General features: G+C 35.5%; 1 protein-coding gene across 2 annotated transcripts; it reads left to right on the plus strand.

Annotated features, from left to right (window-relative positions):
- The first annotated feature begins 2,357 nt into the window (after window positions 1-2,357).
- On the plus strand, window positions 2,358-16,499 carry LOC130962197 (uncharacterized). 2 transcript variants are annotated; one of them, XM_057888338.1, is made up of 8 exons: window positions 2,358-2,718; window positions 3,305-3,352; window positions 3,462-3,512; window positions 3,638-3,697; window positions 14,332-14,397; window positions 14,587-15,189; window positions 15,559-15,630; window positions 15,938-16,499. In XM_057888338.1, the coding sequence occupies exons 1-8, from the start codon at window positions 2,533-2,535 to the stop codon at window positions 16,169-16,171; spliced, it is 1,320 nt and encodes a 439-aa protein (XP_057744321.1). In that variant the 5' UTR covers window positions 2,358-2,532; the 3' UTR covers window positions 16,172-16,499. The 2 variants fall into 2 exon arrangements, with proteins under 2 accessions (XP_057744321.1, XP_057744312.1); XM_057888329.1 differs by having other exon boundaries at window positions 2,367-2,718; window positions 3,284-3,352.
- Window positions 16,500-22,704: the final 6,205 nt, after the last annotated feature.

Here is a 22,704-nt window from a genome sequence, read left to right on the forward strand (position 1 = left end):
TTGAGCTTCTCATGAAAGAATTCCTACATGATATAAAGACAAGTGTAAAAAATGTAGAGAAATATATGCAGACGATGATCAAGAACCAGGAAGAGGAACAAGCAAATTCCTTCCCAAGAGATACAATGCAAGATCCTATGGAAGAAATTGAGGAAACCAATCAAAGGAGTTTATACTCCAGTGAATTAGAGAACTTTTCACCCTCACATATGGAAGAAGAGAAAGATGCACAACCTCCCATGCCCTTGGCAAGCAACGAAGAAGAGATTGAATTAGAAGAAAGCTACCAAGAGGAAGAGGTTGAAATTGAGGAAGCTTGCAAAGAGGTAGAAGAATTCAAAGAAGAACACAAGGGAGTGGAGCTTGCAAGACCTCTTCCAAAGCCATCACCATCCAATACAACAAGTGGATAAAATTCCTATCCTTAACCTTTACTTTCCCACTTGAATATGGGCTACTGGAGACGGATGGTCAACTTAGAGCTCTTTGCGACATTAAGAGTAAGAGGAAGATGGTTAGTGGCAAGAGTTGTCAAGCAAGGTTTAATATGGTTGCATGCTCCAAATTGAAATGCAAGGATTGGTGTAGAGCTAAATTGAATGGGTCTAGAAGGTTGTTTGCATGTCTCTGTGAGAATTCAGAACACTTGCCACCCGGTGGGAACAATGGTGATCCACAAGAAAACGGGTGTAAAAGCAAGGTTTGGGACCCTGGAATTCATTCCCACAATCAACACTCTTGGGGCCTTGTCACTTGCTACAACTTGCTCGAAGGCGTTATGCGCCTAATTAGGATTCTTGTGGCATATAAACTGGAATTTGATCATCACCTTCTAATTGGAATTAATTGACCAAGGAATTGGCAGTTAATGAATTTTAGAGGAGACTAGAAAGGTCTAAGGAATTAGGGTCTAGTTACATATAGTTTGCCATGAATTAAATCTTGCATGATTAAAATAGTTAGTAAGAAAAGTTAATCCAGAAAAATAGATAACTCTGAAACCTTAACTGTTTTCTCCATATTTTATTCCCAACTTATTTATTTGTCTATCCTTTTGATATTCTGAGTTCGAACTTAAACTTTTTGAATATCTCAAAATCCTTTTCTGCTTGCCTAACTAAGCCAATCAATCAATCATTGTTGCTTGATCCATCAATCTTCGTGGGATCAACCCTTACTCACGTAAGGTATTACTTTGTATGACCCGGTGCACTTGCCGGTTAGTCTGTGGTTAGAAACACCGCACCACTCGCGTTCGAGTTGTCTCAAGCGGTCTTGTTGTCCATGGACCATGCTCAGTATTTCCACTGTTGGGGGTGTTTTTTCCCTTCGGGATGGCATGCGTCGGAGTGAGATTTCTTCGGATGAGGATTTTGGGGGGTGTCTCCCCGTGGGGTTCCTGCGTGCGTGGTGGTGGAGGGGGAAGCACGACGATATGATCATCCATCTGTGCTCCTTCCTCAGGTACGGATGCAATGTGTCCATTGTTTAGTTGGTTGTCCGCCATGGTTTTGGGATGACTTCCAAGTCCCCGACAACGGCGCCAATATTTCGAGGGTTACCTGAAACGTCGGGTCGAGTCTGAACGTGAGGCTCAGGCTCTTTTATACGGCAGTGTCCGACTTGTTTGGTGTCGAGGTGCCGCCTATCCAAGTTACTCATGAGGAAGTGGGGGATGGTACCTGCAAGAGACTCCGATACTTAAGTTAGTAAGGGTTTTAGGCAGGTTTTTAGTAGATTAGAACGTGAGTTATACCTGGGGTTATTAGTGTATTTATAGTAGAATTTGATGACCTTTCTGGGGGCGATAATCTTATCTTATCTCGTATCTTGGGAGTTTGTTGAGATCTTATCTTTTTATTCACTACTTTCTAGAAGCAATGACCTTGCTGCGTTAGGTGCCCGAAGCCTTGGGCTCCTTAGTTGGTAACCGACCTCTTCTAAGAGGTCAGTTAGAGTCGACCATTTCATCTTTATAGGACCCGACATCGTTCCCGAGTTAAGATATGAACAAATAGTTTATTCTTTTTAAAGTTTAAATTTCACATCTTTTAGTTAAATTATAAATTATTTATCATTTTAACTAATTTAATTTTTATATTTTATATGTAATTAATAAATATAAGAGGGAAACAATAGCCATTTTAATGTTTATTGATACGTTAGTAAAAATAAAAAATAAAAAGTCAGAGACGTTTCTTTTGTACATCGCCGATGTCCACACACTAGTGATGATTGAAGGTGAAAATTTCCACCTACGTCCAAGATTTAATTAGTCACTTTTTTGTGTTCTACGTGGATGGATATTCAGGATAGAGAATTACCTTGATCCTGTCGGCAACAGTCATGAATATAAGGCGCCAAATCAGCACCACATGATTGTCTTCATTCAACCAACTCATTTAAGCTGTCAATATCCACTCCCACCTACACACACTCTCTCTCTCTCTCACGCAATTGAGTTGAGCCTAAATCCTCATCAGCAATGATAACTTAAACTGAAACATAAAGTACATTACATAGGCTACGATCATGGAGGGTTTGATCAAGGGGTTGGTCCATGCTGCCCTTGGTGACGACGACAATGACGACCGCAACAACCGCCGCGATTCCCGAGATGAACGGTCTAGATCCTCCTGGGCTGAGGTCGTCTCCGGAGATCAGGATCAGGATCCGCAAGATCATCCTCCTCCCAGACACCACAACTGGACTTCACAGGTTATTTCAATTCCCCCTTTGGTTTTAGAATCAGATTCAGAACACAAATGAAATACAACGAAAATAATAATCAGTGTCTTTAGTGATTATACCTGCCTTCAGATCCAAATACATTTTTGTTCCGTCTCAAAAAATCAAACGTGTATTCCCCAAAGTACAGACATTTAGGTTTTGTGGAATTTGATTTGATTCTATTCGAATTGCATGAATAATTATTGCTACTGTGAAATTCAGGGTAAAATTACATTTGAGATTTTCATATGGTATAGTGTGACACTAAATACCTATGTAAAGATTAAATTTGAGGTTTAAGGATGATGAGTGTAATTCGCACTGAGATTTTATGAAATATACACCATGATTCTGGTAGTATTCTTGTATCTTGTAAAAATGAGACCTTTAAATCTATGTAAATCGTAGACATAACACTTAGGTCTGCTATGATCCATGGAACTCGGACGAATAGATACTAGATGAGTGAATTTCAGTTATCGTCAATGATGTGAATGCAATTTGCCCTACCTATTCTATGCCAAATCATTGCGAGTAATAGAGACTTTTTCAGGAGGAGCCTCGTTATGAGCAGGAGGAGTGGCGCCAACAGGGTTCTAGACTTTCCAACAGACCACAGAAGGTCCCATTTTGCCACTTGTTCAATTAATCTTGTCATTTGCTTCATCGAATTCAACCCCAACAACATATGAACAATTTAATTTTGCTTCATTAGTTTGTTATTATTGCAGGAGGAGCAGCGGCACGACGATAGTTATGGGGATTCCTACAGGCCTCAAAGGGTGGGTGAATTCATGTTCATTGTTAATTAAATGAGTTGGATGAGTATTGTCCTCCTGTATAAGCCCTGAGTTGATCTCAGTTATCTAATATTGATTTTGATGGTGTTGCTGTCATCATATTGTAGGAGCAATATCGTCCAAAGCAAGAAGAGTGGGAATCTCAGAGTTCCAACAGACACAAGAAGGTTAATATATATGTTTTCTTTTCCTTTTCCTTTTTCGTACCCCCGCCCTCCCTCGCGCCTATTGTTAAGATGCTAGCTTGAAGTAAACGGAAAATTGCAACTTCGAGTTGATGGTTTCAGTGGCTAAGAGAAGGGGGGTTGAATCTTAGCCCCCTTTTTGCTTGCTAACACTTGCTGAACTTAGAGGAGACTTTTCTGTTTTTATCTCGTCCCTAGCCACGAGACTTTTTCATTTTGTCTCGTCATTTGGCATGAGACAATTTTTTATTTTTAGCTCCTGTGCAGTAGAAACAGAAATGGAGTAGGAGAGAGAAAAGATTACACCCAGATATATCCTGGTTTGACTGCTAAGTGCAGTGCAGCCTACATCCAGTCTCCATCACAAACATGATGGAATTTCACTATAATCTTTCAGAATACAAATTGTAAAGTGCTAACCCAACTTACAAGGGGATTCCCATAGAATCATGAAACACAACAAAGTGAACATAGGAACTCTAAGACATCTATGGCTTTTTCCTTTAATTTTGCACTCTCTGCCTTTTTTCGCTCTATGGCTTTTTCATACAAACATCATTGTTTGTCTTTTTCCATGAGACTCAAGACATGACAAAATTAAACAGAAAAATTACAAAACAGAAAACATTGAAGGAGAAAAAAATCTGTAAGCTTAGGTAGCTATAAGACTTCTGTGCCTTGCACTCTCACTTTCTTTCCTTGAATCAAACCATGACTGTTCACCCCTTTTATAGAGAAGTGAAGCCTTCACAGTTGAAACACAAAACCGAGCTTAGCTTCTTTTCCTTCAAAACAAACCGGTTCGGCCACAGAGAGAAAAGAGAAAACTCATGCAAAACCCAACATGCAAATACCTCTGGTTCTTCCTTGGTCATCACTCTTCATCAATCCGAGCGCTCCATCCTTGGCTTCCTCTCCAAGAAGGATTTCTGGCCCTTGATGCTTCATGATGATGATGACTTCATCTGCTCCAATCTCTGCCTTTTCCATCACTTCGCCACTCTAGCTACTTCCTGTGGTGGTTGAGCAGAATCAGAGACAAGCCATGCCTCCAAGAATCTCTTCTTTACTGGCCGAATCTTCTTCTTTCTTTTTGAGTATGAAGGATCCGAGATTACCTCACCAAATCTTACTACATTTGGTGATTATCTCAGCCACAGCATACTTTTGGTTTTCTTTTTCTTGTCATCATTAACTTGATGGTCTTGATGCATGCAGCTTCTTCTTTTCGGTGAGTGTAGCTTCCATGGCTTCCTGGTTATTGACCGAAAGAAGAAGAAAAATGAGAGAGTAGTTAGAGTAGAAAGAGAAGCAATTAATTTAGTTTGAATAAAATAATGAAAGGTGAGTTGCTTTTTGATTCCCTCTTTGCTGAGTAGCGTGCCTTCATTAAGGCTAGCCATCTAATCAATCAATGACACTCTCTCTCATGTTTCCAATGCTAGTATTAAATTTACTTTAGTGAAATTTGAATTCCATTAGCATTGGATTCCGTTGGAAGCTTGTAACATGATTAAAGGAATGGGTTTTATTTAAATAAATGCATTGTGCCCATTTTCTTTAATTTCGGACCCATCATGCTTGCCTTCATGCAATTTTAATTTTGGGCTTGTAATAACAAGATTCAATCTGGTCCAATTAACATCACAACAATTTAGCCATACATCTTTGAATATTTTTGAATCAATGCGAATTGAGAAATAAATTCACACTTGGGCTTGCAACATTTTATTTCATTTTCGGCCCATATTAAAAACCTGCATCACAAAATTATTAATTAACATATGTTAAATGAAAATCAAATTAATAATTTTGTAATTAATTATTTTAATAATGTTTGTTCATCATCAAAATTAAATTAGAATTTTTCAAATTCATCAATCTCCCCCTTGATGACAAACATTATTAAAATTGAAATGGAAATAAATTTAAAGATTGAGTAAAGAATACTCCATTTGAATTTGAATTTCTCCCCCTTTCTAAATGTCACATGGCTCCCCCTTAATGTATGCTTATTTTACCAAGGGAAGCATTAACCTGTAACAATTTTGAAATCAAGCTTGAAGTAACAATGTTATTCAACATATTAATTTTGAAATGTTGAATGCTTGATTTATGAGCAGAATTGAATGATATACAAAACTCATTTGTTATCAATAATTTGATTTCCTGCTCAAACACACAAAATAATTAATCAAAATATCTTTGAAAAATAAGTTGCTATTCAATCTATTTTAAAAATATTTTTCAATCAACAAATCAGAGCAAAGTAATTATGGTAAGAAAAATATTTTTAATCAAGCTTGATCCTTTCAAACCATAACAATTTTCAAATCACAGTTTAAAGGAACTGCTAAAGAAAATTCAGCAATCATTTTATCAAGGTAAGTAAATTATATCATCAACACAGTAAACATTTTACCAAGATAAAATTAAAGCATCAAGTATCAACACAAAACAGCAAGCATCAAACAGCAAGCATCAATCCAAAATAGCAAGCATCAATTAGATGCATTATTAACATCAAACACATAATCATAACAAAATATTGAAACTTAAAACGAGGGAGATCATAAATCCTTCCAAACAAGGATTTCATCCCTATTTTGTTAATTTCACTTTTCAGCACTTTCTTTCTCAATTTCAATTTTCAGCACCATTTCTCCCCCTTTTGGCATCAAGGGACACCGCAAAATAAATGAAAACAACATACAAAAGGCAGAATATTTGTTTTTCACCAAAACATAATGGTCCAGTCAGCACACATGTATTTGAGCACATGACAATCAAAGCTAAACTCGAAATCAATCTACTAACGCAAAGTGCTCAAAACAGAGCCAGATCAAAACACAAAACAGAGCAAAACAGGTTTGTAAAATAGTGCAACAAATCAATGAAATATAACAGTTTCAATTCAGCCTCTTTTTTTTTGTCATCAAGAAGGGACCTTGCAAAAAAAAATGAGAAAAAAACAATGCAGTCCATACTAATACAAGACAAGTGAAAAATAGTTCCTAGAATCAAGGTGTGAGGGAAGGATAAAAATTTAATTTGACAACTTTCCAAAAGTATAATTTAAAAAAATAAGGAATAGGTTAGAGTGAGGTCAAAGAGATTTGGTGGGGTCCAAAATAATTAACTTCAGTTCAATATCTCCCTGTATCATGGCCCGTTCAACACATCCTGAAATTTGTCTCCTGCTTTCCTATGAGACAAAACCAAACAGAATTAAAGGGATTCACAAATTATCAACAAAACTTAAATCAAACATTCCCAAGCTTTTTCTTAGTGAATAGAATCTGTCTTCACAGAGGGGTTTTGTAAAAATGTCAGCAAGTTGGTCTTCAGATTTTACAAATTGAATATCAATAGTACCCTTTTGAACATGTTCTCTAATAAAATGATATTTGATTTCAATGTGCTTTGTTCTTGAGTGCAAAACAGGATTTTTTGAAATATTTATTGCACTCATGTTATCACAAAATAATGGTATACTATTGATCTTTAATTTGTAATCTTCCAACTGCGTTTTTAACCAAATTAATTGTGAACAACAAGCAGATGAAGAAATATATTCAGCTTCAGCTGTGGATAGAGCCACTGTGGCTTGTTTTTTGCTTGACCACATGTTGAGTGAGTTTCCAAGGAAGCAACACATGCCGGAAGTGCTCCTTCTATCCACTCTATCTCCCGCATAATCTGCATCACAAAACCCTACTGCACAAAAATCATCAGATTTTCGATTCCACAAGCCATAATCACATGTTCCCTTAATATATCTAATGATGCGTTTAACAGCCGATAGATGGGATTCTTTTGGGTGAGATTGAAATCTTGAACATACACCTACACTTTGAACAATATCCGGTCTAGAGGAGGTAAGATACATTAATGAACCAATCATTCCCCTATATCGTGTTTCATCCACATCTTTGCCATCATCATCTTTTTCAAGTTTATTGTTTGGATGCATTGGTGTTCTCATTGGTTTAGAATTTTCTAAGCCAAACTTTTTGATAAGTTCTTTTGCATACTTTTCTTGGTGAATAAAAGTACCACTAGGAGTTTGTTTAATTTGGAGGCCAAGAAAGACAGTTAGCTCTCCCATTAAACTCATTTCAAACTCACTAGTCATGAGTTTTCCAAACTCTTCACACAAGGACTCATTGGCCGATCCAAACACAATATCATCCACATAAACTTGAACAAGAAGGATGTCATCATTAGAAACTTTAATGAACAAAGTAGTGTCGGTGGCTCCCCTTTGAAAATGATTTTCTAATAGGAAGGCACTAAGCCTTTCATACCAAGTTCTTGGAGCTTGCCTAAGGCCATAAAAGGGCCTTTGAGAGTTTAAAAATATGATTTGGAAAATCTTTATGTTTAAAACCGGGGGGTTGAGCCACATACACTTCTCTATCAATAAAGCCATTAAGGAAAGCACATTTGACATCCATTTGAAACATTTTGAAACCTTTATGGCAGCATAGGCAAGAAGCAACCTAATTGTTTCCATTCTAGCTATCAGAGCAAAAGATTCATCAAAATCTATTCTCTCTTCTTGATCGTAACCTTGGGCCACTAATCTAGCCTTGTTACGAACAACTTGTCCATCCTCACCAAGTTTATTTTTGAATACCCACTTATTACCTGTTACCTTCTTACCATCCGGATGAGGTACTAATGTCTAAACCTCATTCTTGTCAAATTGAGCAAGCTCCTCTTGCATGGCCTTGACCCATGATGGATCTTCAAGAGCTTGTTTGACATTGTTGGGCTCCATTTGTGACAAGAGAGCAAAGTTGCTAGGTTCGGTTTGCCTTTTGGTGGAGGATCTTGTTATACCTTGAGAGAGATCACCAATGATGAAGTCATGAGGATAACCCCTCATAGACTTCCATTCTCTAGGCTTTCGGACAGGTATAGAGCTTTGATGAACTTCTGGTGGTCTCACTGTTTTAGTTGCTCGTGTCTGCTCAAGAGACAAAATGAAAATGTCTCATCCAATCTGACGAGACAAAACTGGGTTGACAGATTTTTCATTTTGCACAGATTTGGAATTTTCTTTACTTGTTCCATCTTCTTCACAATCTGAATCATTATCCTTTACAGTATTGGGAATTAAGTTAGAATCACAAAAAGTAACATGTATGGATTCCTCTATGGTTCTATATTCTTTGAGATAAACTCTATAGGCCTTGCTTGTGGTGGAATATCCAACAAACATTCTTTCATAGGATTTTGGATCAAATTTTTCAAGATTTTCCTTATTGTTAAGAACAAAGCATTTGCATCCAAAAACATGAAAGTACTTAAGATTTGGAGGGTTCCTTTCCATAGCTCATAAGGGATTTTCTTTAACCCTTTTCTAATGATTGTTCTATTCAAAACATAACATGTTGTGTTCACAGCTTCAACCCATAAAAATTTAGGAATTTCATTCTCACATAACATAGCCCTAGTCATTTCTTGAAGGCTTCGATTCCTTCTTTCAACCACCCCATTTTGTTGGGGGTTTTAGGGTATGAAAAATTATGAGAAATCCCTAAGTCATCACAGAATTTTTCAAAGTCTTGATTTTCAAATTCTCTTCCGTGATCACTTCTTAAATGGGCAATTTTCAAGTCCTTTTTATTTTAAATTTTCTTGCAAAGGGTGGAGAAGGCATAAAATGCATCATTCTTATGAGTAAGGAAAAGTACCCAACCAAATCTAGAATAATCATCTACCACCACAAGACCATAGTGTTTACCTCCTAAACTTTGAGTTCTAGTAGGACCAAAAAGATCAATATGTAACATCTCCAATGGCCTCTTGGTTGAGATTCCATCTTTTGATTTAAAAGAGTATTTTACTTGTTTGCCTAATTGGCAAGCATCACAAGTAAGATTCTTATCAAACTTGATGTTTGGAATTCCTCTAACCAAATTCTTTTTGACTAGTTTAGAAATTTGGTACATGCTAGCATGACCCAACTTTCTATGCCAAAGCCATTTTTCAGATTCAAGAGATGTAAAGCATGTTACATTTTGTTCCTTTAAATCCTCAAGAGTTAATTCATACACGTTGTTGTATCTTTTAGCTTCAAATAGAACATCTCCAGTTTTCTCACAAACAACTAAGCAAACAAATTTCTTAAAAATAACTTTAAAACCCAAATCATATAATTGACTAACACTAAGTAAATTATGTTTCAAGCCACGTACAAGAAGGACATCATTTATACAAGATGAGAAATTTTTACCCACTTTCCCAACAGCCACTATTTTTCCTTTTGCATCATCACCGAAAGTGACAAGTCCTCCATCATATTCATCAAGCTTTATGAAGAAGGTTGTCTTTCCGATCATATGCCTAGAGCATCCGCTATCCATGTACCACATATTTTTTTTCTTCTTGGATGCTAGGCATACCTACAAAATAAGCTCAAGTGACCTTAGGTATCCAAATTTTCTTGGATCCTTTCACGTTAAATAATCTCCTATGTCCCAAATCATTGTAATCAAAAACAACTTTGTAAACTTTATCACCAATCATTCTTTCACCAAAGAAGCATTGAACTGGAAAGTGACCATTTCGGTTACACAACCTACAAAACCTTGGAGTTGCTGTTTTGTTAAAATAGGTGGGATATTGAAACCTTGTGTCATTGGATGCAGAAGGTTTATCTTTAAAAGGAGTTTTCTCATCAGATTTATAAAATTCCAAACCAGCTTTATCAAAAAGTGGTTTTTGACTAGCCAAAATTTGATTTAGATTTTCAGAACTGAAAGTAAATTTGGCTAAGTCATTTTCAAGATTTTTAACTTTTTCCAGCAACTCTTCATTTTCCTTAAAATAGTTTACATACGCAACTACCGAGTGATCACTTTCACAGCTTCTAATTTGGGCTTTCAACTGCTTATTTACTTCCACAAGATCACAAGCAGTTTCGGCCTCCCTTAGCTTTTCTTTGAGAAAATCATTTTCAGCTTTAAGAATGAAAATTTGTTGTTTATGATCTTGATTATCAGTCAGAAAATATCTTATTTTTTCAGAGAGGTGATCTATCATAAGATGAAGGTCTTCAGTGTCAGGGTTTTGAAAAAATACCTGATCTACATGATTTGCCATGAGACAAGGCTGTGATTTAGTTTCAGATTCTTCATCACTGTCCGAGTCATTTTCTAAGTCTTCCCATGATGCCATCAGACCTTTCTTCTTTCCTCCTTTTTTCTTCTCCTCCCCTTTTAACTTGGGACAACCAGATTTGTAATGTCCCATTTCCTTGCAGTTGAAACAGGTCACTTTGCTAAGGTCTTTCTTCATGTTCCTTGAGCTGCTGCCTTTTCCTTTGAACTTCATCATTTTTCTGAATTTTTTGGCAAACAACACAAATTCATTTTCAGATGAGTTATCATTGGATTCATCATCCAGAAGGTTAGTAACAGAAGAAAATGCAATTCCTTTCTTTTTTGACTCTCTTTTTAAATAAGTATTTTCAAAAGCAAAAAGATTTCCTCTCAAATCATCAAGTGTCATGGAATCAAGATTACTGCTCTCAGAAATAATTAAAGCTTTTGTTTCCCACTCTTTAGTGAGACATCTCAGCACTCTTCTCACAAGCACAGAATCAGAATGTGTTACTCCCATAGCATCCAAGCCAACAGTGATGGTATTGAACCGTTCGAACAGTTCATCGATAGATTCTCCTTCCTTCATTGTAAACATTTCATATTCCCTGTTTAACATGTCTATCCGAGTCTTCTTAACAATGGTGGTTCCTTCATGAGTGATTTGTAATTTATCCCAGATTTTATTTGCTGTTGTGCATCGTGATACCCGTCGGTACTCCTCGAGGCTGATAGCACAGTTGAGTAAATTTATGGCCTTGGCATTTAGCTCCACTTTCTTCCTATCTTCCTCGGTCCAGCTTGCTTCTGGTTTAAGAGTGACTACTCCTTCAGCACTTGTGTTAGTAGGAAACTGTAATCCTTCTAGAATGATTTTCCAAAGCCTGTAGTCTACTGCTTGCACAAAGATCTTCATTCTCTCCTTCCAATAGGTATAGTTTTTCCCATTGAAAAGAGGCGGTCTATTGCTTGACTGTCCTTCTGTGAGATTGTCGGACACCAGATTTGAGCCACTGCTTTCTGCCATGAGGATCTTTTCTCCAAGCTGCAAAGCTTGATCTCTTTGAAACCTGGCTCTGATACCAATTGATGGTTTCAGTGGCTAAGAGAAGAGGGGGGTTGAATCGTAGCCCCCTTTTTGCTTGCTAACACTTGCTGAATTTAGAGGAGACTTTTCTGTTTTTATCTCGTCCCTAGCCACGAGACTTTTTCATTTTGTCTCGTCATTTGGCATGAGACAATTTTTTATTTTTAGCTCATGTGCAGTAGAAATAGAAATGGAGTAGGAGAGAGAAAAGATTACACCCAGATATATCCTGGTTCAGCTGCTAAGTGCAGTGCAGCCTACATCCAGTCTCCATCACAAACATGATGGAATTTCACTATAATCTTCCAGAATACAAATTGTAAAGTGCTAACCCAACTTACAAGGGGATTCCCACAGAATCATGAAACACAACATAGATGAACAAAGGAACTCTAAGACATCTATGGCTTTTTCCTTTAATTTTGCACTCTCTGCCTTTTTCCGCTCTATGGCTTTTTCATACAAACCTTACTGTTTGCCTTTTTCCATGAGACTCAAGACATGACAAAATTAAACAGAAAAATTACAAAACAGAAAACATTGAAGGAGAAGAAAATCTGTAAGCTTAGGTAGCTATAAGACTTCTGTCCCTTGCACTCTCACTTTCTTTCCTTGAATCAAACCATGACTGATCACCCCTTTTATAGAGAAGTGAAGCCTTCACAGTTGAAACACAAAACCGAGCTTAGTTTCTTTTCCTTCAAAACAAACCGGTTCGGCCACAGAGAGAGAAGAGGAAACTCATGCAAAACCCAACATGCAAATACCTCTTGTTCTTCCTTGGTCATCACTCTTCATCAATCCGAGCGCTCCATCCTTGGCTTCCTCTCCAAGATGAATTTCTGGCCCTTGATGCTTCATGATGATGATGACTTCATCTGCTCCAATCTCTGCCTCTTCCATCACTTCGCCACTCTAGCTACTTCCTGTGGTAGTTGAGCAGAATCAAAGACAAGCCATGCCTCCAAGAATCTCTTCCTTGCTGGCCGAATCTTCTTCTTTCTTTTTGAGTATGAAGGATCCGAGATTACCTCACCAAATCTTACTACATTTGGTGATTATCTCAGCCACAGCATACTTTTGGTTTTCTTTTTCTTGCCATCATTAACTTGATGGTCTTGATGCATGCAGCTTCTTCTTTTCGGTGAGTGTAGCTTCCATGGCTTCCTGGTTATTGACCGAAGGAAGAAGAAAAATGAGAGAGTAGTTAGAGTAGAAAGAGAAGCAATTAATTTAGTTTGAATAAAATAATGAAAGGTGAGTTGCTTTTTGCTTTTCTCTTTGCTGAGTAGCGTGCCTTCATTAAGGCTAGCCATCTAATCAATCAATGACACTCTCTCTCATGTTTCCAATGCTAGTATTAAATTTACTTTAGTGAAATTTGAATTCCACTAGCATTGGATTCCGTTGGAAGCTTGTAACATGATTAAAGGAATGGGTTTTATTTAAATAAATGCATTGTGCCCATTTTCTTTAATTTCGGACCCATCATGCTTGCCTTCATGCAATTTTAATTTTGGGCTTGTAATAACAAGATTCAATCTGGTCCAATTAACATCACAACAATTCAGCCATACATCTTTGAATATTTTTGAATCAATGCTGAATTGAGAAATAAATTCACACTTGGGCTTGCAACATTTTATTTCATTTTCGACCCATATTAAAAACCTGCATCACAAAATTATTAATTAACATATGTTAAATGAAAATCAAATTAATAATTTTGTAATTAATTATTTTAATAATGTTTGTTCATCATCAAAATTAAATTAGAGTTTTCCAAACTCATCACGAGTCTTTCTTGAGATTATAATTTAAAACTATGCTTATTGACATCGAGAAATATGGCGTGGTTTAGCCCTAAAATATATATAATACATGTTGATTACTATGTTCATCATGCATGTAGCAAGTAAGATTGTTCTAGTTATTTATTTCCATAGGGTGTGATAGATATAGTTTGCTTCTGTAATGAGATTACACTTTGTTATATTTGTTAATGAAAAATAAAGTTGTGATAACAGAATCACATTCAAAAACCAAGCTCTTGTACTCCTGATTGTGTGCCCACTTTCATATGGCACTGCTTTGATCCAAACACCAAGCTCTTGTACTCCTGATTGTGTGCCCACTTTCATATGGCACTGCTTTGATCCAAACGTTTCTGCTCTCTCTGCTTACAATTTCAGATTTTTATAGGATAGGAGTATTAGAAGAAATAGTTCCTTTTTAAAATAAAAGAGATTATATACATGATAAATGATCCATTGGCTGAACATTTGAAAATCAGGTTTCATGATAGTATGAACATCAAACACATCGAGGGAACTTGGTTATTGGCCTTTTTTTTTGCTGATGCTGTTGGTGAAAATGAAATTTAACTATATTGGTGAAATCAATTTTATATTTTGCAGTTTGATGAAGAGAACAATGATGGATGGCAGACTGTTGGCAAACCTTCAAGGCGGCAACAACACAAGGTTTGTCTTTTTAACTTTAATCAATACATCAAGCAGAAATAAAACTCAGAGATGCGCTTTGAGTGATTTGTATGAATTTAAAAGAGTTTGCCCCATGTTAACTTTGTCGCAAGTGTGTGATGATGTATTAGTCCTGAACATGTATGCTGCATCACTATCTTAATAATAGACCTTACCATCTTGATTTAGGTTCCCAAGGATAATTGGAACAACTATAAACTACCACCTGATGAGCAAGAATACTCTAATGATATTGATGTTGGTGGTCGTGCGGAGCCTTCGAACGACGAGCTTTATGATTTGTCTAAAGCATGTGACAAACTGTGGGACCTCGATTTAAATCGTTTGGTACCGGGAAAGGATTATGAAATTGACTGTGGCGAAGGAAAGAAGGCTTACCAAAAGGAAGATATGGCAGAGGGTTGCTTGTTTACTTGGGTTAGCGATGATGTATTCAGAAAGCCTACTTTTGCGCGGTTTCTTTCTCTTCTAGATAACTACAACCCGAATCAAGGAAGTAAGGAAGTTGTCACGTCTGAAGAGAGGCAAGAGCAAGCTTCTTTCATTGAAGAAATTAGTAGAACTGCACCAATCAAATATCTGCACAAGTATCTTGTGTCCAAGGGTATTGCATCAGGGAGCTTTCAAGAATTCAAAAGAATGATTAGCAGCTTGTGGTTTGACCTTTATTCACGTGGGGGAACATCTGGTTCCTCCTCTGCTTTCGAACATGTTTTTGTTGGAGAAATCAAGAACAACAGTGAAGTTTCTGGCTTTCATAACTGGCTGCAGGTGTGATGTTCTTTTCTTTTCCCTTCCCTCTTAAGATCTTTATATAATTAATGTCAAATTTATGGTATATTTTCTTAGGATGTCAGAAGTCATATTCAGAGTTCTTTTAAGCACTCATTTTGATAGCATTTGTTAGGCAGTTCCTCTTCTGTTGATCTATTCACCGAACCTAGTGATATTGTAACATGTTGAGTAGCTTCACAGAGAAAGATAATGAAACTTTGCAGTAGTGTCATGCTGTCCTTTTTTATATTGTTGCTAAAAGATAGATGACGGCTTTCATGGTATATTTTGTTTCTTTAGTTTGAAATTTTATGTATCTTGTTCTTGTCATTATTACATCTCATTTATTGAGCATATCCTTCGCAGTTTTACCTTGAAGAAGCAAAAGGGAGGGTTGATTATCAAGGCTATATTTTTCCCCGTAGACGTGGTGAAATTGTGAGTGATTATCTGTTGTTTTCTATTTTCAAATGACTATTATTTCAAGCATTCCACTTCTCACTTCTGCATGACTAGAAATCAATGCATATTGAAAATTATTCCTCAAGAAATCTTTTCACAATGAAAAGAAAGAAAAAAAGAATTAGCTACTGAGTTATAAATTATAATCATAGCTCTGTTTTATTCCATACCAGTTTTTATTAGTTCTTTTGTCCAAGTTTTTAGTTAAGCACAGTTATACTTTGAGCAGTAAGTAATTAACCTTATCATCATCGTTAATGTTCTTTGCCGTTGTTACTTACAGCCAGACTCAGAAACACAGCTTCTGACAATTCAGTTTGAATGGAATAATGTTCTAAAATCTGTATCAAGCACTTTGGTGGGAGTGAGCCCTGAATTTGAAATTGCTCTGTATACCCTCTGTTTCTATGTGGGCGAGGAGGACAACCACATTCAGCTGGGTCCATATTCAGTTAATATCAAGTGCTACCGTCTCGGCAATCGAATTGGATCTGTTTATCCCATTGCTGAATCCTGAATCTTAAGCTGCTAGCCATGTTGGTTGTTTTCCTCTGAGGATCATGTCATGTATTTATACATACTTGATAACTTTGTACTTCATTGCTGTAAAAGGAAACAGTATCAGTTAGAACAATTGCTGTTACAAGGTAGCACAATATATGCATACATATATGGGGCTATTTTGAATAGGATGGATAAATATAAAATGAACATATTGTCTGGAATTATTATGCCACTTTTCTTTCTCAGTCTTTCATTGTAAGCTATAACATTTTTTGTTTTGAAAGGTATTGTAAGCTGTAACATGTTATTAAATATCTCACTAGTTTTGTTGGCTTGCATAAGCTTCGAGTGTAATACACTCGGATTGGATCTTCTCATTGAAAATTTTACATGATTAAAGTGGGGCTAAGTATGAGATTGACAAAAAATATCTAATAATCAGTAGCGAAGACCAAAACACGATATAGTTTCGTAAAACTTTCTCGCAAGAGGATCTATTCCCGTGATATATGTTTGTTGTGAGTTGTGACAATGAGAGGTGTAGCTCTGAATCTTAAAAGTTCCATTCAAGTCCCAAAAAAAAAAAGGGTTCCATTTACTCTTTGATGTTGTGCTCCAAGGGCAACCCTTGGTATGCCTTAAGAAAATATCTCGGAATTCTGAAGATATTTCGAAAAGGAAAATCTTTTTTGTTATCCAAGTGCATGCTTTAATTCTCAAAATTCATAAATACTTCACTGAAATTAGTTTTAGTTCTACTTAAAAATTTCCTGCCATGAATTAAGTTTAAAAGTGGTCCCTCACATTGACCGTGTATATTTCTAAGACAGCATCTAATTTTCATAGAAATATTTTACATATTATATTACTAATATAACTGTGAACAAATTATGCAAAGTAATTCGTCCATTTTTCATAAAAAGAGTTTATTACTTGCCCAATTATGTTCGTGTATATTAAAAATCAACCATTCATTAGTCGTTGCATATAGAAATATGTATTTGACATGTTTTATAAATTTTTTTATTATATTATTATAAACAAGTTTGATTATTAGTATATTACATGTTTGATTATTCTAATATATATAACAAGTTTGATTATCCTTACAGCTGATTATTTAATTAAAAAAATATGTAAATTAATATATATATAGATCCCGCTAGGGAGACAATGGACTATTTGTACAATGTGTACAATGGGTTATTGAGTTATAAAATGAACATCCCCTATACTATCTAGAATAACCATCCGAGTACTAGGGATAATAAACATCTTTTCGAAAAATTAAATTAATTTTAGGGTTCACCAAGGTTCAAACTCTTGACATTTCGGATCCAGCGCTCTAATACCATGTCGTGATACCGCTCATCCCAAAAACTTCAACTGATAGAAAAATGTAACACTAATGATTATATCTCTAATATTCCATAAACCTCCATTGTATACATTGTATAAATATTTCATTGGCTCCTCATACTTTCCCTATATATAAATACATGACGGTTAATTTAGCGAATGATCTTTTAGTATGCACACATTTTTGTTACTCATCCTTTTTATCTTACTCCATTTTCACCAAGGAAAATTCCTTTTTAGCAAAAAAAAAAAAAAAAAGAAAGAAAGAGCCAGTATTCGAACGACAATGCCATGTTTGTCATGTTTTATTGATTTCCAAATCTTAAAATTGTTTGGTTCTTACCTAAGAATTGAAGCTTCCTTGATGTTATATATTTATGTCCTTTCAATTACACGTTTTTTTTTTCTTTCTGGTGGTTTGAGCTTAATTAGAATTCTTTAGGTTGTGAGATGAAGTGTGATAAATGGAAAGATAAGGCTTTGATTTCCTCCACATAATTGGAAAATGGTAGGCCTAAGATTAACATGGACACAGCTCAGCTCAGTGACCCTTCTTTAGCATTAGCATAGAGTACAAAAACATCAAAGATCAGTTGTGTTTTGGAAGATTCTGCATCATTTGTTTCTGAAACAAGAAGATCAACTTGCGCAGATTAACAATCACAAATTAAACACTTCGTCATTCCATTTGATGATTGATGATGCATTATACCCGACAACCACACCTTGATTAAAAAGTTATCGCTAATATGTATGCATGTTTACTTATAGGGGAACCTCATCATAGGTGGTACATACTACATACTTATAGCAAGGTTCTAAAAATTGAACTGGTTATTAAACTGATAGAGTTAGAAGTTCAATCGAAATTCAACTGAGATTGAATCGAATATAATAAAATAATATATTTATGTATAAAATATATTTGTTTAGAAAAAAAATAATTTTTTTGTGCTTTGTTATTTTAAATCGATTACTTCTAAAAAATCAAACCAATTAACCAATTCTTTGACCAATTTTTTGATTCTTTGACAGATTTTGTTACCAATCGATTTTTCATCCGAACTGAACCAATCCAATAGCCAATTTCCGGTTAAGCGGTTGAATAAGCCAATTCGGTCCAATTCTAAACCATAATTTATAGTTTCTAATAAGAATTCTTTTTTTTATTCAAAAAAAATGTTTAATTGCTTTGAGCTAATAGTATAATACACTTTACTATCATTCAAACATCTAATCAAATAATTGTAGTTGTAACACTTTTAAGAAACTAGATGGTTAAGTCCATTATTTTTAGCTAATATAGTGGGATTTTTTTAAATAAATAAATTAAATATTTTATTTACGGATATAGTTAATTTGTAGTCTATTTATCATTTGTGTTCTTTTACTTATCTCGTTTACACTGTAAATGAGATAAGATTCATTTGTCGTTGCATGTATCACGTTTGCACACATGATAAATGATGGAGAGCAATTAACACGTATCTCTTTTATACTGTAAAGGAGATATGCACAAACTTATTTCGTTTACACTGTAAACGAGATATTAGAAAAATTAACTTATTTGCACGGTAAACAAGATAAAGTACAATAAATTTCGAACAACTATAAAAGGTTTTGGAACCATTTGTATTCTCCACAAATATTTCACTTCTTCTCCTCTCTTTTCTTCAACAAATTTAGTAAAAATATCTAGCGGTAGTGGATATGTTGTTGTAAGTGTGTATCCCAATTGTCATATGAGAAACAGTGACACTAGGGTTATATTTGAGTGTGATAATCCTATTCAGTTGCGCACTCAGAGAGTAAATTCTTTGTTTGAGCTAAAGAATCTAATATTGACGAACTTTGGTGCTAACGGGGCAAAAGAAGTTGGAAGAATTAGGTATAGATTGCTAGTACTGATAGAAAACAGAGTTTTTCGGTTTCGTCTATTTTGACTCAATGGCGATGAGCATGTGCGCCTCATGTTTGATATCCATAGGAGAATCACAGCGGAACAAGTGATAGAGCTTTCTCTAGAAGTTGGTGATGTTGTTGGTAGTTGTTCTATCCATTCGAATTTCGTCCAAGATGACTTACCTCTTGCACCACTACTGCTGCACTGTGTTAGTCCAGTGGTAGACATAGACGTGGATGGTGAGAAGGCCGATGAGAAGTATGTTACTGTTAGCAACAATAGTAGTTCTTTTGAGGATGATGAGGAAGAGGAGTTTGTACTAGAAACTCCGGTCAGTGCTTCAGTTTGCTATCTTTTGCCTGCCCCGCAACCAATTCCAGATTTCCAGAGTTATCAATTGTACCCAGTCACTATCATACATTGGATCTGGACGCAATGTATGAGAAAACTCTATTTTTCAATATGGGTGGAAACGATTACAAGATAGACGATGATGTGAAGTTTCGCATTGGTCATAGATTCAAAAGCAGAGAGGCAATCATGCAAGTGTGAAGAATTACAACATTTGAAGAAGTGTTGAGTATCAAGTTGTGGAGTCAGATCGATCAAAGTAAAGTACTGTGTGCATTACAAGCAATTTGCAGTAGGATATCCTTGGAGTCTCTGTGTTGCCCTTCGACAAAATCTCGAATATTGATAAGCCTTACTTTATATTGTAATGTATATTCTTATTTATCATAAATATTTTAATTTTGAATGCCTACCGATTATATTTTTATTCATTAGGGAGGTACGTAAATTTGGCGATGTGCACACATGTTTAGCCTCCACTATATCTCAAGACCATCGACAGTTGGACAACAACCTTATTTGTAGTGTCATTCTGCCCCCTTATTCACTCCAGCCCATCAATTACTATCTCTGTTCTACAAGGTGCAGTTAGGCAAAGTTATTACTTCAAACCCTCATACAGAAAAGTTTGGATGGCGAAGTAAAAGGCAATTGCACAGATATACAATAATTAGGAGAAGTCATATAATAAGGTGCTGAGGTTGCTGCAAGCATTGTAGAGTTGTTGTCTCGAAACAATATATGACTTTTGAGCGATACCGTACTATGATGGGCATTTGATAGATCGATGTGCTGCAGAGCATGATGAGTGGCACCTCTATGCAAACACAGTGAATCCCAAAAATAGACCGCCACACCTCTTGAAATTTTCTAATAATGGCAACTACCTGATATGGACCTTATTATTTGACTTCTCTATCATCAGGTAATCCCTGATCAGCAACAGGATGTAACACCTCGTGTACTATTGGAGTACCATATCTGGAAGTCACGCAAGCACTCACCCACTAGCTTTCTGTGCGTGCGTAATCCAATGTGGTACGCAATATCTTATAGGTTTATGGTGCACTCATCCCAAGGCAAGTGAAAAGTGTGGGTCTCTAGACGCCAACACTCCACGAATGCAGTAATCAGAAGGTTGTCAAACATAAAGTCCCTAAACTGCACCGTGTTGCCACACCCAGTCTCCTTCAGTAAGAGAGAATGGCGTTCGGTAGTGCAAGAATATGGCTCACTCACCTAGGGATTAGTAGGCGAGGCCTCTGTTAAAAAATTAACATTTTAATAACAAATATACTTCAAAAGTAAAATTTTATATTTCAAATAAAAGGATAAAAATTATAAAAAATAATTATTTCATATTTCATAATTTAGTTGGATTCAAAATAATTAACTTTAAAAATCAAACATTTAAAAAATTTATCCAACAGTATTACAACAAATATTCAGTAAAACAAATTATCTAACATATTCAAAATTAAAATTAAAAATATAAAATTCAAATTAAAGAAATAAGAAAATGTAATAAACATTTACTAAATAAATTAAATTAACTAATAAGTTAAATTAAATTAATTAATTAACACTTAATAAGAATACATTACATCACCTAACAGATACTAAATCTATAAAAATACCCTAACTATAACTATATGTTTATTTAACTAAAACAGGAAAATAACAACACTAACCTGAAAGTTGATCGCTCCAATGATATGCCACATTGCGTTCAGGCAGTTAATGACATCATCTCATGCATCTGCGTGCCATAAGGTTCGAGTACCTCAATAATATCAACAGAAATGTCCAAAGGAGAGAGAAAGTAAGTAAAAAATGGTTTAAAAATGACAACAGTCACGCTATAAACGGCTTGCTTATATAGGCGCGGACCTTACTTATCTCGCTCACAGTATAAACCGAATAAGCTTGTGCATATTTGGTTTACACTGTAAACGAGATAAGCCTTATTTCACAACACGTGTGCAAACGTGATCCATGCAACGAAAAACATGTCTTATAAATGAGATATGCACAAGCTTATTTTGTTTACACTGTAAACAAGATAAGTAAAAAAACACAAATTGATAATTAAGCTATAAATTATCTATATCCGTAAATAAAATATTTAATTTATTTATTTTAAAAAAATCATAATATAATGAGACATGTTTGAACATAGGTGCAAAACTCTTTTACACGAAAATTGCATTCAAATTAAATCCTTAGGAAAAAAAGTTAGTTAAGGGGTTATGAATGTAGCAGCACTGCAGGAGAACCACAGAGTGGCTTATTTTGTATTGTAACCTGATTTCATGTGAGCAAAGCTTATATTAACACTTAACAGCAGCACTTGTGGTAGGGGATACCACATGAGATTGTGGGACACATCACCATGCAAAATGGTGCAATCTGTCTTCAATGGACTTTGACTTGTGTACAGTATTAATTTCCCATAATTCTCTCCCCATATGTCTCTATTTTGGTGAACATCACATGACTTCTCATTCTAACGAAATTTGATTCCACATCTAAACATTTAAAGAGGAATGAGGCTGGTTGATCAAGTAATCACGGTCAATAATTGTTCTCCCAAGAGCTTAGCCTAGCTAGTTGCTCTCTTGACAGACTTGAGAATGATTTCTTTCCCCAAAATTGCATGAAAAACGCTGAAGTTAAACTTTTCTATCGAATTTATTACAGAACATGATATGCCAAACTTGTTGGCTATTAAATAAATAAATAAATTATACTATTTAGTTCATATAACAAACTATATTATGTCAATAATCACTTAAAGCCAAAGTTCCCTACAAGTATGGGAAGCATTTTCTTGATTACTGTTGCTCAACTTTTTGTGCAAGGGTAACCAGGTAATGGGAAATGAGCACAAATAAATAACCAGTTAATCAACAAGAATGAAGCACGACGGAACG

The sequence above is a fragment of the Arachis stenosperma genome, chromosome 1 (genome assembly GCF_014773155.1).
Source record: "Arachis stenosperma cultivar V10309 chromosome 1, arast.V10309.gnm1.PFL2, whole genome shotgun sequence".
Taxonomy (NCBI): Eukaryota; Viridiplantae; Streptophyta; class Magnoliopsida; order Fabales; family Fabaceae; genus Arachis; species Arachis stenosperma.

What these genes read in the sequence shown, in the direction of transcription:
- LOC130962197 (XM_057888329.1), top strand. Translation starts at nt 2,533, where the DNA reads ATGGAGGGTTTGATCAAGGGGTTGGTCCATGCTGCCCTTGGTGACGAC. An exon ending in CAAGGCGGCAACAACACAAG is followed by an intron (nt 14,398 to 14,586) that starts GTTTGTCTTTTT and finishes ATCTTGATTTAG; the next exon opens with GTTCCCAAGGATAATTGGAA. An exon ending in GCTTTCATAACTGGCTGCAG is followed by an intron (nt 15,190 to 15,558) that starts GTGTGATGTTCT and finishes TATCCTTCGCAG; the next exon opens with TTTTACCTTGAAGAAGCAAA.